The 16783-nt window shown below is 41.0% G+C and overlaps 2 protein-coding genes across 3 annotated transcripts in view; one reads left to right on the top strand and one right to left on the bottom strand.

The window, feature by feature from the left end:
* Positions 1-16783, bottom strand: part of gpc1b (glypican 1b) — a 69216-nt gene that overhangs the window by 28126 nt on the left and 24307 nt on the right. The window lies entirely within an intron of this gene.
* LOC146553672 (histone H1.5-like) lies at positions 6953-14049 on the top strand. Its single transcript, XM_085255168.1, has one exon. It carries the CDS (start codon positions 7376-7378, stop codon positions 7907-7909), a length of 534 nt encoding a protein of 177 aa, XP_085111294.1. The 5' UTR covers positions 6953-7375; the 3' UTR covers positions 7910-14049.

Raw genomic sequence — 16783 nt, 5'->3', positions numbered from 1 at the left:
TCTGCGAAACAGGGATTTCATTATGACAAAGCATAAAGTAGTTTATGCGCTATGAACCCATGTCCTTCTAGTTATGAAAAACAGACAAAAAAGTAGACTTGAGGAGGAACTGCAGGAAGTTTAATGTCAGCACATAACACTCAGTTCTAACTTGCAGTGCATCTCTCTCTAGTCGGTCTCACTGAGCTATGTTGGAAGTGCATCTTTTGATCTAGCTGTATAGATAGATAGATATTGACATATATAGACATTAATTTTGAGTTTTCACACTTAAATATTCACTTGCTTAAAGCTTCAGTGTTAATCGTGATTAATCACAGCAAATGGTTTGAGTATTGTTTTTGATACCAGCTGTGGTGTAAACAACATTGTGAGGATTTTCACTGTAACAACCACAACACTCGCAGTGGGAACCGACCGAGTCAAAGTCTCACAGCCCTGGAGACACATCTACTGTACAGCGAGAAAGGTCACCTGTAACAGAGCATTATGTTTCCAGTTGACTAACCTAATAGTCAGCTAATAATACAAACAAAGCACTCTCTTCCATTTGACTCAGTAAACTGGAGTGTGTGAGTGTGTGTGTTTGTTTGGGTGCCAGCAACGCTAAGCCACTCTCCAAGTACAAAAGGAAATATATACTTGACAGGAAGTTGTGGCTCTTCTCGTTTTAAAGTCGCTTAAGCACTCACACACATACGCATACACACACTCACATGTAGGCTACACACATATGCACACACACTCCCACAGCTAGAGGATACTAGGTAATCAGCAGAGGAGGATGGGCCATTTTCAAGTGGGAAGCCCCACTCATGTAGAGGGAAAAACATCTAAAGGGTGAAATAATGCTAATGCTTAAAATGGCTATTTAAAAAAAAGAAATCATAGCATCCACTTTCTGTTACGCACTCACTGATGCTGCATTTATTAATGCATTTAGGTAGTAAATACATGTGTTCACACAGTAAGTAAGACTTATACTGAACAGGGAAAATGACGGGGCCATATTTTATTAACTTTTTAATAAAACCAACAAAATAAAAACAATGCTGCTCTGTGTTCCTCTTGCTGAGGATGTGCATACCCTCATCACTGAATGATTGGCCACTGAACGGTAGGTGTAAATAGACTGCAGAGTGTTCAGTGTGGTGCTATCCACTTAGCCAGTGGTTGTTTGATTTCCCCAGTGTCTAATTTCCAGCAATCCTCTTGGCACTTAACCGCATACACCATATTGCTCTGTTTGTGCTCGGGAACCCGATCCTTGGAATGGATTGTTTCCTATTGTTAGATTTAGAACATGTTTTACTACCACAAAACCACTCTTTGTTTATTGCATTGAGATAAAATTAAACCAAACATCTATAAGATCTTAAAAACAGAAACAACAACAACAACAACAACAACAAAAAACCCTCAAATGGTATTTTCAAACATATGCGAGTTTACAAAGTAGGTGCTCTGCAATAATTGACCACCTTCTGCAAGGCCAATCAGTACAAACATAGCAAGCCAATAATCTGGCACTGCTTAAAATGGCTCACATGCATACACCACCCACCAAATTTATCTGTTTAAAAATAAACTAGGTGTTCACTCCACAGCAATCCCTTTTCTTTTGACAGACACGTCCGTTAAATAGTGAGCAATTCCCTGCCCATTAGCTTATCATTGTTCACCAGGGGGGAAGGGTCCTATTAAACACTAGTCTTGGAAGGCAGAATAAGGTTGTGCACACTGAGATAAAGCATGTGAGAGACTGACGGTCAAAGGCTTGTAGAGATGATGAGACACACAGAGAGAGGCCAACAGGAAATTAAGAATAATTCAAAACACCACTAGTTTGGGAGTCGGGGAGCAGAGGTCAAATTTTTTGTTCTTGTTCAGATAGGTCACCATAACTGAGGCAGTTTTCAGTGATGCTTTGTTTCCTTATGCACGTAGCCACTAAAAACATCTTAATGAGAAAAAAAATACAAATACAAATAAACACCACCACAGCCATTTGTGGCAGTGTATTTCACATAAACAGACACAACAAGTTTTGATGCTATATTTGTCCCACCAGTTGAAAATGTGCTAACCGCTGCAGCTGTTATGCTGACTGAGACACTGTATGCAGTTTTCAGATGGTACATTCAGGCAATTCATGATGTTCATGGAAGATTTAGGCCATGCCCCCAGATGCAAACTTTGGTTCCTTTGTCCTTTACACTGGTAGAAAAAATAATCATGTAAGGTAGTTTTTTTTTCATTTATGCCTGCTGAGCCTGTTTTTGAACATTTTATTTGTACTGTGAATAAGCCATTTCAAATAATGTCACCTGGTACTAAAAAAGGCCCATCTTTTTTTCATAGAAAATAACATAGTTGAGGTAGTTCAGGCTTCTCTGCATAGACAGTTTCCCCCCAAAAAAGGGAAGACTAAGATGCAGAGAATGGATGGATGTATGGATGGATGGATGAAGAAAATACCTGGAATGACATAGAATCCCTAATGCTGCATTTCTGCTCTTACTTTGCAAAAATGCAGTAAAGTCAGCGTCTGAGCATAATATGTATTCATGTTGAGAAGTCAGATCAGTGAATGTATCGAAACTAAACAATCCAAAGATTAAAGCTCTGGAGCTAAAAGCAGAATTTACAGTGAACCTAAAAGTGTTGGCTTTATTTCTTTCAGGCTTAAACTGTCTGCACTGATACTTTGGAGAAGTATGCATGCATCATCGGAATTCAGGATGCATTACATGCAGCAGTTGTTAAATCTCCCTACTTTTCTGCCAAAGCACATTTGACAAACTAGCGTGACTGCGACACACTGACATAACTGACGGCTCCAAGTAATGACCGACATTGCATAACTGATACCGTTTCAGACCACAATGCAGAATGTCAGCGCATCTGCACGCGCGCATGGGTGTGCACGCTCGCTGTGGGATCGGAGAGATTAGCAGCATAATCCCGATGGTAGTGCGAGCGTGTGTGTGTGTGTCGACAACAAGTCGCCGGTGCCGAGGAAAAACATCCATGGAACACCAGGAATCACACGGGCGCGTGCACACCCCCTCAAACACGCTTGAACAGTGGATTAAGGTTAAACAGATAAAGTACAAGAGGACTATTTGGCACTAGAGGTTGACATAATGTCTGACCCACCAACTGTACACAATGAAATTTCACATACCAACCTGACAAATGGTCATTACAGGGTGGTACCATTCTGCATGCCTACTTGTTGTGAGTCAAATAAGTCTGCTTGTCCATCTTTGTCCATACTCCTATACTTAACACATAGAGTACGACCCAGGCTTTCACCTAGACCCTAGATTCACCAGTCTGGTAATGTGAGACCAGCAGCTATATAAATAGCTTCCTCGAGCCAGACAAGGTGGCAGCCACACACAGAAAGCATTACTACTAAGGTTAGGGTTATGGAAGTTCCATGCTGTTTTTTCCTACTGCTCTCTCCCGTCAACCCAGGCCTGGATTCACTTGACTTGAGTGAGAGTCATTTTAACTGACTGTGAAAAGTTTAACCCTCTGATCATAGCTACGGACGACAGAAAAGACTCAATGGATAACGTAACATTATAATCACGTGGAGTGTGGGGGTTAAAGTTAAATTGCTCTGGCTAAGCTGTGCTAACAAAGGGTGGAAAAGAAATGAAGTGAACTAAGGACGCGGGGTAAAGGAACAGGAAGTGCAATGATACAGAAGAGGACAAGACAAAAATATGACAAAGATAATAATGTCCTATTGTCAAAAAAGTGCTAATTGTATAATGGTAGCAAACTAGATACTGTTTAGTGTGGACATTACTGCTTCTCTGGCAATCTAGCAGCACAATGTTGTACAGTGGTAGAAAATGAAAGTGGGTGAAAATGAGAGATAAACTAAGCAAACCTCTGTTTTTTCCAAACACCAATGCATTACATGAATTTTAAGCCCTACAGTGCATGCCTTCTTTATCTGCACTGTTTTGGACAGACTTTACAAGATTCACATCCTGCTTCAGTTTTCTTAGCTGTGATTTATAAGGAACATGATGGATTATAACAGGTTTTGCAATTAAGTTGATGTAGCCCTGAGAAACACTCTTGATGGCAGTCCCTTTGTCCTGGTCCTTCTTTCACTGTCTTTCTCTCTGTTGCTCTCTCACATTCACAGTGAAAAACACAAATCCCAGAGCCAGTGAATAACCTAAGAGTGTAAATGCCAGCAGCATTAAATGATGGGGAGCAACCAGTCACATTCACTTAGCACGTACAGGCAATGTGCTATCAATAATTGGTGCTGTTAGATTTGTATTGTTGATTGTCATTTATGCTTAGAAATATTTACTTATATATGCTTAGAGTTTTGTAATTAGTTGTAGATTGGTAGAGGTTTTGATCCTTGATAGTCTGCAAACTTTGTGTGTATTAGACAGCACTTTGGGAGCATGAGAGGTCATACCGTGTCTTATTATTTTATGGTAGGATTAACGTAGTTGCGTCTGTTCTAGTCTAAGTGCTCTTTGTTTAGATGAACTGCAGGACTTCCTCACCGTGTTATCTAGGATGAACCATCTAGGGTGAGGGGGAGGCTACCCTCTTCCTGACCAAGGATGTTTGACCCTTTGATCAGCAGTCCCCACACACACACACACACACACACACACACACACACACACACACACACACACACACACACACACACACACACACAGAGGCAAGGTACTCTTTGTTTGTATGTAGACGTCGTATGTTAATGAACCTATGCATATTCATGTAACCTCAATAAAAGGACAGTGTTACAGGAGGACGGACGAGACCAACTGGAGTCAAGCGGTTGTCCGGTTCTCTCCCGTGCACGAGTAACATGAAGAACTTTGCCTACTTGCGTCTTGCTTAGCAGTGTAATTATATTGTCTTCAACGTTCCAGCGGATGGGTTCAAGCTACAAACCTAACATTAATTGGTCCTTCGATGCCGGAGCCCTGGAATCGCATTCACCGAGGGGAGGAGAGGCACGCTGAAAGACTGACGTCAGCCAGGAAGTTCCTGTGGATTCGCGGTCTGTCTTTTCTCCTCGATGAATGACGGTCGGCGGGATTCGGGCTGATATTACACTCTAAGCAACGCCAAGTAAGTTTAAAGAGGCCGACTCTATAACCGTGTCGTTGTGCAGTCTCCGCCATTTTGTGAGGCGTTGAGAAGTTCGCTGCTTTGTGGAGCGATAACTGGGTTAGTGTCCCGAAAAAGAAGTTTTGGTTAAATCGCCCAAGGGTCCCAAGCGTCCGGTGAGTGTCCGGTTTTGAAATCGCCCTGGGTGTGTGTCCCGAGCGTCCCTTCATTGGGTTTTGTCGCGCGAGTGGGTGAGCGTCCCACAACTGGGTCAGGGTCCCGAGCGGTCCGGTGTGAGTCCGGAGTAGGCCTATTTTGTGTTGTTGTCATTGTTGTCGTCGTCGTCGTTTTTGTTGTTGTTGTTGTGTGAGTGTGTGCGGAGCAGAACACGTGGTCTGTAACACCGACTGTTGTTGTTATCATGGGTTTCTAAGCAACCAAGAGTGAGTTAGAGGGAGAAAGACGTTTGTGCTGGACTTTGCTCCTGGCAGCACAAAGTATTTATGTAAAAAAAGAGAGAGAGCGAAGGCTCCACAGCTGCGTGGGTGCACGCGAATGCGGTCGCGCGGGTTTCACGCGGACCTGAGCCGTGCGGTTAATCGCAGGCTTATAAATGGAAGAGATTCAAATGTTAGAAGTTTTCAGAAAACACACCAGCCTTGAAGAGTGTGTGGAAAAGGCCAGCCCACATCAGCAGCTGTGCTCTGGTGGGTGGCTTTCCCCCCACCCCTTCCTGACACAAAATGTTAACAGCCTGTGTGCCAAACCATTGAGGTGGATAGTTGTTAAAAGTAACCTACATTAAACTTGTGGTTGCTTAAATTCAGTACGATGACATGTGAGGTGAAGTGATATAGATAAATATTTAAACTAATGAAGTGCATAGAGGCACTTGACCTGTGTGGAAGACTGTCGTCTTATTATGAGCCATTGTTGAGATATAGAGCACATCTGTGAAAACAACTAATATGCTGAACCCTGTATGAAACATCTAAAAGTACATGATGGAGAAGCTGAGTTGAATATGAAAGTGTAAGACTTTGCCACTGTGGGCAGAGCAACTACTGTGTGATGTTGCGTTGCAGTTTTTTTTTTTTTTCTTCTGAGCTGATGAGCAGGCTACACATTATCAGATCGAGAGCTGTCTGAGAACTACTCTAAGAGAGGGAAACAGCACTATGTTAACTGTGATAACTGGAGTGTGCAGCGTTTCCATGAGCAGTTTTCCTGAATCTTGACTTGTGTGTAGAGTGTTCATAACATCAGCATCATGTTTTTGATTATTTGTTTGTTGGGTTGAAAAATAGTTAAATAAACTGGTGATCATATTTACGGATCACCATGGCACATGTCATCAGCCATGTGATTTATTTTTGCAGATGACAAAGTGAGTGTGAATGTGTCTGACATCACAGTGTTTTTGTGCACTGTGCAAGAGTAATTGCCTTTGATTGTGAGTGACAGCGGTGATTTTGCAGGTCACCAGCTATTGTAAATAAAAAAAAAAAAAAAAGAGTGAATAAGAGGGAGAATTTATATTGTAGAAAAAAATAATCATAGGAAAAAGGTTTTGTGTTGATCAACCAAAAAAAAAAACAACTATAATTTCATTTTCTGCTTTTAAGAAAGGACTGTTCACAAAAACACAGAGCGAGAGAGAGAGAGAGATATGTGTTGATTAAGCAGTGATGATAATAATGAAATGTCTTAGTTGTCACTTCCAGGTGAAAAGCAGACCTGAATCAATTTTCCACATGCAGCAGTCGGAAGAAAGTTATATTTCAACATCATTGGAAACATGCAGGCCAAGTTTCTGGCTGACTTATTTACAGCGCCATGTGTCTCTCAACCTCACAAGCAAGCAAGCTCTCACCCCTCCCTGAAGATAAGGAATGCAGCTCCAAAGCAATAACATGATAAAGAGACAGCATCAAGTCCTGAGCACAAAAAGTCCCAGCAAAGCAGCAGCAATGTGGATAAACAGCAGCAGAAGAAGAAAGCAAACCCATCTTCCTGTCTGATTGGTTGAATTTCATGGAGGGGCGAGCAAGATGGCAGCGTGAAGAGGAGTTTTTGTTTGAGTTCTCAGCACGAGACACTTATTTGACGTCTTTCTGGCCTTCGGGACTTTTTTGGAGATCAGCGCGCTAAACTTGCTGGATCTGAGGCCAGGGTCTGCGGCGGCAGCATGTTGAAATGCTCAAAAAGGACTGAGTGACTCGGGCAAGCCACATGCGGCTAGCGACATGAAAGAAATGGACCCTTCATGATGCGTTCAACGTGCCAGCGCTGTGGTGGGAAAGGCTCCATCATAAACACGCCCTGCACCGAGGTTCAGGCCAAGAAGAAGAAGACGATGACTTCCAAGCCCAAGAAGGTCAGCCTCAGCGTGGGCGAGCTGATTGTGAAAGCCGTGGCCGCTTCCAAGGAGCGCAACGGCCTGTCCGTGGCCGCCCTCAAGAAGGCTCTGGCTGCCGGAGGCTACGATGTGGACAAGAACAAGGCCCGTGTCAAGACCGCCATCAAGAGTCTGGTGGCGAAGGGCACTCTGGTGCAGACCAAGGGCACCGGGGCCTCCGGATCCTTCAAGATGAACAGGGTTACTGAGACCAAAGCTAAGACGCCCGCCGCGGCCAAAGCCAAGAAACCGGCAGCAGCTGCTAAGAAGTCGCTCAAGAAGGCAGCGGCAGCACTTCAGACACTAGCACAAAATCAACCGCATCAGAGGAGGGACAGGACAAAGCTGAAGGAGAAACTGCCTGCTATTGGACTGTTGAAGTGGGAGAGGACAACAGAGTGAGAAGACTAGGTGAGAACACATAGGAATTATTTAATGTGGGAAATCAAAATTTGGGTTAGCAAACCTGGGGAAAAGAAAACTGACTGCTTAAGTTGGAAAATTGAGACGGAGTCTGAAACATTGCGAAAATAGAAACATATACAAAATCACACACACACAAGCAGAACATGCATTAACCCTACTAACAATTCCAAACACAAAATGACTCATGAAGACTCATAGCACATTAGTTAAGAAATGATTAAATAATAGCAGAGAAGTGTGTAGGAAAGGCAGCTTTAAGAACATGCTCTGCTGGAGATGCAGCTCCACAGACATGCATTAGACCTGCCTAATAACACAAACACATGTAATGAAAATTAGCTTGTTATCTTTCATCAGTGTTACAATAGTGTCAATTTAGCAGACACTTGTTATCAAATGCTGAATTTATCCTAAAGAAAAAAAATTGACTCTCCAAGTTGCAGGACAACAATTTAACTTTTGTGGGAAAAAAAAAAAAAATCCTGGTTTGATAAATCAGTGATCAGACAATAAATTTAGTGTTAAAATGGTAAATTGGGAGAAGCTTCCTGCTTGATTGAGGCAGCATAAGTAATTTACTGTATGAGGGAAATTGTCTTTTGTGATACTATTTTGAACATGCTTTTCTGTCGTCCTGTCAACTTAGTGGGTTAATAGCTGATATGCAAATTAGTTGATTGGTTTTAGATTAATGAAAGGTGACTGAATTCTAGTACGAGTGAATGAGATGTGTTGGAGTTGTTGTGTGTTGAGTGGAGACTCTAAAACACTGAGTTTCCTGCTTTGATGTGCGAGTGAATCCTGTATTTAGATACACAACTCTGAATACGTCAGAACAGACTGTTTTGTGAAGTGCATGACAGCATGTCACATGTTTTATGATGAAGGGAAAAGGAAAATTGAATAAAATAGATCTGTGGCCTAAATGAGTGAAGAGCACAGACCTGGTAATTAAACTCATAGCTAATAAGACATTAGGATTATGTTGTGTGTTGTGCAGCTGATGGTTGATTTGGAGTGAATCTAGCTGATGATTTTTCTTTTGTTGTGAAGTTGAGCCTGCCGATTAGTATGATGGTATGATGAACCATGCTAATGGTATGATTTACCTGAGATGAGGAGTTTGTGTCATGACTTAACAAGGCCTTTTTATTTTGATACTTTCACAGTGCACTGAAAGTTTTGTTTGATAATCTCTGTTCTTTAAGCAGATCTGCACGTCGGGAATTAAAAGCGCTACACGTCGTCGAGAAAATTGTGCCAAGTGAGTTCTCCACATTTAAATGGACTCTGGAGAAAGCCACTTATTTGGGACAATTATTAAATGACAGTCCCAGTCCAAAAGGATTCAGCGATGTAATCCAAACTAAAGTTCTTCTTTTTCTTTTTGAAATGACGTCATTTTGCTGAGAGTGGAAACTAAATGCGACGATAGGTTCCACTATCAGCAAAGAAAGAAAGAATGAATGCATGAATGAGTGAGTGAAAGGAAAACAAACTGACTGACTGGTAAAAGCTGACAAAAGCTGACAAGACTTTACTGATGTAACACGACTGTGTGAAGTTGACCCCCGCCTGGCAGGGGTGCAGATGAGTCTGTGTGTGCTTCCCTTTACAGGAGCAGAAAGATGACAGCAACACTCGAGGTTGCGTGATGATTTAACATTTTAAATGCCATTTTCTGTGTCTGTGAATTTACTATGTGTGTGTCATTCACTAGCTTGTGTGCTCACAGAGATAACTGTGACAAAGTATGCATATGCCTGCGCAAGCGCTAACATTTGCATTTTCGTTTTTACAGCATTACGGTTCTTCATGTGTTTGATCATGTGATTTATAGGAATACTGGCTAATGTTTCTCTACTACAAGATTTCTGGGTTTATGTGTGAAGAAAACTGTAGTTACAGGCATATGTTGATGGAGAAATTAATATAGTTTGAGACATACTGTGATGAGACCAGTGTTACTGTTTCCACAGCGAGTGTTAACTTTATGGTGTTTTATGGCACCTCTAGAATCCGTTGACCTGTGTCTGACCTCCGTCTGACCACAGTCAATGTGTATTGCTAATGTTTGTTTCTTTGAGAATGCTGTAGTAGATTCAGCTGAAGCGGACAAGTGACATGGGTAAAACAAATAAGAGATTACGGTATTTATGGAATAGTTTATTATGGGCTCATTTGCTGGCCACTTTTGAACCCATAATAATAATATATGAGTGGAGTGACTTTGCTTAAGAGAAGTCACTGATTACATTAATGTTAACAGAGTACATGGGATAATCCATGTCTGAGGTGAATTAGGGTAATAGTTGTAGTTACTGATTTGAGAAAACCTGCACATGACACTTGTCTTGCTGATGTTGAATGCTTATTACCCTTATGATACAATTGTTTACAGGTATGAAGTTTGATTTTACTTCCAGATTTTGTTTTCCAGGCCGTGATGGTGTGTATGCAGGCTCCTGGGAGAGCCAGGTGTTAAGCAAACTTAATATGCAACACACGCTAACATCTTTTATTGCAGGGTTACGGAGCTACTCCAGAGGAGATGCCCTGATGTTGCCTGGGACATGATCTAGCTAATCTTTTTCTTTAAGACAGGGATCCAGGTTTGGTGAGTTGACGCATGGGAATGTCCATGCGTCAAGAGGTGGAGTGCAAGGATTAACATTAAACAATGTTTACTATTATTGTTGCAGTGATTTGTGTGATTAGCCGTTTTATTTACAAGTATTAAACCTATGCAAGTGGTGCACCCATGTTCAGATGAGGCTTTGATGGCCTATAAGTGAAGTTCACTGAACTAAAGAATGTGGTTTGATGATTGTTGACATGCTCTCCAAATAGAAGTTTTTCTTCTTAGCAAGGAAATACAGGTGCAGCAGTAATCTCCTGAGAAATCTTCAGAGGCCCAGTGAGAAGCGTGAACCATTCCAGGCATAGCTGACAGCCAGGCAGTGGTTGAGGTCAAAGGTCAAGCTGGTTGGGGCCCATCATGAGATCAGACCTTGGAGCCACAGCAAGGACCATGAAACTGCCTGCAAAATAGAGGAGAGGATCGTCCACAAGATGGGAGCTGAGGCCAGGAGAGAGGCTTCAGGAGGATCAGAGATCATCTTCAGCACAGCAGACATCACACAGAGAGCTGTGCTACTGAGTTTCCAGGAGATTTTAAATAAAATGAAAGATTCAATATTGACGCTGAGGAAGACAACTAAGGTGTACGACGTGCTCTGCCTTAAACCTTCAGCAGCGTTGGAACATGAAAACTCGTGGGATGAGGGGAGCGTGCCAAGCTCCATCGACAGCGCAGAAGGAGTTCGGGGATGACATCATGATTCTATGAAAGCACAGGAACCAGAAGCTATGGTGGTGATAACAGCAGTTTCCTATGAACATCACCTAACGCTGTGCCACTGTACTGTGCATACGATGACACTCTGAAGGCTGCTGGGATCATAATAGCAGTAAGACAACCCTGCACCCTTTCCACAGAGGTGTTTTCTGCAGAGTATGGACAATGAAGGACAATGAAGGAGTCATAAATATCCCCCTCACAAGACGAAGGTCTGAAGTCAGGTGATGGGGGCTGGTAAGAGGCCATAAAACTAGAGTGCTGAGAGGTCTGCAGCTTGGAAATAGCTGAGACCCATGTTGACGAACCACAAAACCAACTAGTATGTTTGAATGTCTATTCTACATACATTTGGACTCTGGTCCTATGGACAGTGATGGAAACAACTGGAAGAGACATTCATGACGCCCTGCAGAGCTTAAACCACTCTGCAGAAAGACATGTGATGTGCACACCCGGAGGAAGCACCACCAAGTTGAGATGTTTTTGAAAATGTTACTTTTTTAGTTTCACTATTAAATTAACAATTTCTTTGGTTGCTCGTAAGATGCAGTTTGCCATGAGATGAGCTCAATGAATGGGGTAACTGCTAATACATTTATTAAACTGTGTACCTTTCAGTAATTTAGGGTGATTTGACATATGCTGAGTATAAAAAGGTTTGCATTGAAACTGTCAGATATGACGTATTCATACCTGGGAACTTTTCAGGCATAAAGGTCAAAAAGGGGGGAAATGTTAGATTTGTATTGTTGATTGTCATTTATGCTTAGAAATATTTACTTATATATGCTTAGAGTTTTGTAATTAGTTGTAGATTGGTAGAGGTTTTGATCCTTGATAGTCTGCAAACTTTGTGTGTATTAGACAGCACTTTGGGAGCATGAGAGGTCATACCGTGTCTTATTATTTTATGGTAGGATTAACGTAGTTGCGTCTGTTCTAGTCTAAGTGCTCTTTGTTTAGATGAACTGCAGGACTTCCTCACCGTGTTATCTAGGATGAACCATCTAGGGTGAGGGGGAGGCTACCCTCTTCCTGACCAAGGATGTTTGACCCTTTGATCAGCAGTCCCCACACACACACACACACACACACACACACACACACACACACACACACACACACACACACACACACACACACACACAGAGGCAAGGTACTCTTTGTTTGTATGTAGACGTCGTATGTTAATGAACCTATGCATATTCATGTAACCTCAATAAAAGGACAGTGTTACAGGAGGACGGACGAGACCAACTGGAGTCAAGCGGTTGTCCGGTTCTCTCCCGTGCACGAGTAACATGAAGAACTTTGCCTACTTGCGTCTTGCTTAGCAGTGTAATTATATTGTCTTCAACGTTCCAGCGGATGGGTTCAAGCTACAAACCTAACAGGTGCTTTAGCTGTTCAGCAGCCTTCCTCAAGATCATCTCCATTCTTCATCCATTCCCTCAATTTTTTCAACCTAATTTACTCAAGTTAAGAAGAAAAACTTACACACTGAACTTACACTGAGACGGCCTACACACAATGTCCAAGTACTACTTGTTACAGACATGCCATAACTTGACCTCATCTGTGTGTTTCCTTAGTTACTAAATGTGTTTGCACAAAAAATAAGGGAGACAAGAAGTAGAAGAAATCAAATGAAGATGTAATTCTCAGGAATTTTATCTGGATCATTTCAATGTGCTCATGATATCTTAGAGACAATATATCACAGACCATCCCAAAGTAAAAAAAAAACAGCAGTTACACTACAGGGAGCTGACCTCATTTCCGTCTATAAAGGACTGTGTGTTGTTTTGGGGTGTGTATGTGTGGGGGATGATCTAACATAGGTCTTTGACAGCAAGTGTCTGCAGTTGACGCAAATCACGCAGAACATCTTGTCACATGATGCGGATGATAAAACGGGAGTGATGCTTCTGTGTCTGTGTTTAAATGCGCACAGCACTGCAGAGCTGGACTGAAATGTTCTAAATGTTTGACTATGTGGGTTTTTAAACACAGGTATCCACACACTTAACAGTTTTAAATTCTGCATTGGCTTTTTTCATTTTGAAATATTGTACTAATCAAATAATATTATGTAATTATAAACTTTTTTTATTTAAATGTACAATTATTTTACTTTATCGCATTTATTTATATTTCAGATTAGCTTCTAAATTCTTCAGATATTTGTTTTTTTATACCATTCTGTCTTTTTTACCTATTTATTATGTTTTTCTGATTTACCTTTATTTTTATTTTTTTTCTGGGATGAATAAAGCAACAGTTGGGTCCATAAGTTCTTCGATAATGATCCTTTTTTATTTTTTCATTTACCTCTATACACCACCACTGTGAATTTTAAGTCAAATAGTTAAGATGTGATTGAAGTGCAAATCTACAGTGGGTTTAAAAATGTGCTGCACTTGATGCTCAAAAGAAAGCAGCCAAACTAGAATAATCATAAATATAGATACTGTATTGACTGCCTGAAGTCACTTTCAACTGCTGCTTCTTTGTAGGTGTGTCTGCCTTAAGCTTTGTGTTCAGTAACTGATAATCATGCTCCACTCTGTGGAGATCAGGTGACTAACTTGGCCATTGAAGAACATCCTGTTTCCTTGCCTTGATAAACTCTTGGGTTTGTTTTGCAGTATGCCCGAGTCATTATCCTCTGCACAGATAATTCATCCTGCTACTTCTATCAGCATTCACATCATCAATAAACACAAGTGACCTGGTTCAGCTGGCAGCCATACATACCCATGATATTGCCTTCACCACGTTTGACAGACAGCGCAGTATGTTTTGGACCATGGGCTGATTCTTTCCTTGTACATGTTGTTCTCTTTCCATTCTGGTAAAAGTTCATGTTGATTTCATCTGTCCAAAGAATTTCTTTTTGATGCTTTCAAGCAGATTCTAATCAAGCCTTCCCGTTCTTGAGAGTAGAATTTTGCCATCATGCACGTAAGCTATCCTCTCCACAGTTTTCCATGCTTTTTGATGCTGCTGAGCTGGCCAGCGCATTCCTTCATTTTAAAAGCATACCGGACTGTCTTGGTCACTTAGTTATATTTAGAGTTCCAGTGAACAGCTACTAAATGTGGGTTCGATAGGTTTGTATCAACTCCAGATCTTTCATTCAATTTATTTGTCATGACAAAAGAAGGGAGCATCTCTCCCCTGGCCATGAAACAGCTTCTCAATCAATTATCCACCTACTTTGATCCTCTGGGCAGAAAGGAGCAAGCAGTTCAACAATCAGACACACATATTTCAGGGTTTACTTGGGTGAGTATCTTTGGATCTTTACAGCTGCAATATTTCATTTGTTTATATAAATAAAAGCTATTATGACTGCAGTTGGATTAGGATGCTAAATATGTGAACATTAGGTTTCTGGGAGGCTTGATGACAAAGCACTGAAACATCCAATAAAATCAACAAACTTTCTCAGGAAGTTGAGCTTGATCAATCTACCTCAGTGGGTTTTTATCAACTTCTACTGAAGTGCCATAAACACTGTTGTCACCTAGAGCCAAGACTGCATGGAATGCAAGGACGTGCACCACGTAGTAAAGCTTGCCCATCATATCACCAGGACATACTTCCCGAACTTAAATCTGAATCTAGTAGCGTCATCAGAGACTTAACACACCCAGTCTATGATCTGTTTGTCTGGAAAGAAGGATCATGTGATAAGATCCAGGACAAACAGACAGAAACAGATTTTTACAAGAACTAAAGTTTGTGCTGTTTTCTAGACTTGTTTTTCTCTTCCAGCTTTTACACAAACATAAAACACAAATCACCACTCAAGCATCAAAATTTTTTATCTACTGCACTGCATTATTGCACTATTGCATATGCAAAATAACACTTATGCCAAGTATATATTTCTTTTAATTAGCTATTTTCATTTGTACGCTTTTGTGAACAAAAGTTTTTTCCTTTTTCCTTTACCTACATTTTTTAGAGCTATTACCTTTGAATGTGTAAATATGCTGTTTTTTCAGGTAAAATAACTGAAAAACAGGGAAAAGGAGGCCCATTTGTTTTGAAGGTCTTTGGACCTTCAAAACAAATGGGCAAAAAAGAGGGGAGCACGAACATACTTGAGCACAGGTATTTGTGCATGTGTGCCAGAGAGTGCTCATGGCTTGACTACTATACACTTGCAGCCTTCTGTTTGTGGCAGGACTGTCTCTTGATGGTGAAAGAACAAACAAAGCAGCCAGTTCCCCTCTGGCCTTTGCTGCTTAGAGGCAGAGAAGCTGACAGATAGAGGCTGACTTTTTGTTGTTCGGCCCTGTCAAAGCAACACGAGCTAGAACATATCCAGCCAGAACTGAGTCAGATACATGAATGGTGGTAAATGATGCGGCTAAGATTTTGTATGCAAATAAAGAAAGGTGAGCGCACAAAAGTAAAACAGAAAGCAGGGATTATTAGGAAACAGAGAGTCACTGAAAACAATAAGAGTGCTTGAAAATAGAAAAAAGAGCTGATGGTTAGATATTGACTTTAAGCTTAGAAGTAAATTTTAAATGAGCCAGTGCACCTGCTGCTGGTTGAAATGTCACATGAAGCATATGAAGAGGCATTAGAAGCTACAAATAGCTTTTTGGAGGCGGTATTTGGAGCAAAGCACAAGTTGTCCACAATACAACTACTAGATAAAGAGAGAGAAACAGGTGTGTATTGTTCATTTTAATTGGAACTTTTGTTTTGAAAGGCTAGAAATTTTACAGACATCTGGTAAACCCCGAAAAGCAGCTTTAGTATTCACAAGCTTTCATTCTTACAATATAGTACTATTCGGCTAGTCATTGTTGAAAGGTGAAACAATGTGTATTTGTCAGACACGAAGTTTCGGAGTGTGAAAGTGAGAGCTAGAAAAGTTTAAAAATGTTAAAATGTTTTTATTATTTATTTTATCATTTATTATGAAGTTTTAATAGTGATTAGTGATTTTAATAATAACAATGAAAAAATCCCCCCCAGCAAAAGGTTTGGGAAACAAACAGAAAACCAAAAACCCTGATATAACCTTTGTTTTGAGTCTATTTACACATCAAAATCTTTGTCAGAAGAATGACTCTAGTTGTGCACTCCAATCACATTCACACAAGCACTTTTTTCAACAGCTAAGTGTTGTCTAAGGCTCACACTGTGGCAAACACATCAAGAGTCAGCATCTTGCCCAAGGAGCAGCCAGGCATCAAACTACCAACCCTACAATTAGTAGATTGCAGTGACATCGCCGTCAGCTAATGTACAAACTTTGTACAGTCTCCTCCTCTACAGCTTATACTGAACATGCTTAGGATGGATTAAAGCAAGAGAACAATTTTCCCTTTGGGCTCAATAAAGTTTACCTTCCTTATCCATCCATGCATAATCATCAACTCTACCTTTCGATCCTGTGAAATACTGCAGCAATGACACTAGAAGAAAAGCTAACACAGATTGCTGAATGTAACATATGATGA

This window comes from Mchenga conophoros, linkage group LG18, assembly GCF_057382185.1.
Source record: "Mchenga conophoros isolate Kocher_MC1m ecotype Shallow Benthic linkage group LG18, M_conophoros_male_GT1.1, whole genome shotgun sequence".
In the NCBI taxonomy this organism is placed as follows: Eukaryota; Metazoa; Chordata; class Actinopteri; order Cichliformes; family Cichlidae; genus Mchenga; species Mchenga conophoros.
Note: the sequence above shows the minus strand (reverse complement) of the source record. Positions and strands in the feature narration are given on the sequence as shown.

What these genes read in the sequence shown, in the direction of transcription:
- LOC146553672 (XM_085255168.1), top strand. Translation starts at nt 7,376, where the DNA reads ATGATGCGTTCAACGTGCCAGCGCTGTGGTGGGAAAGGCTCCATCATA.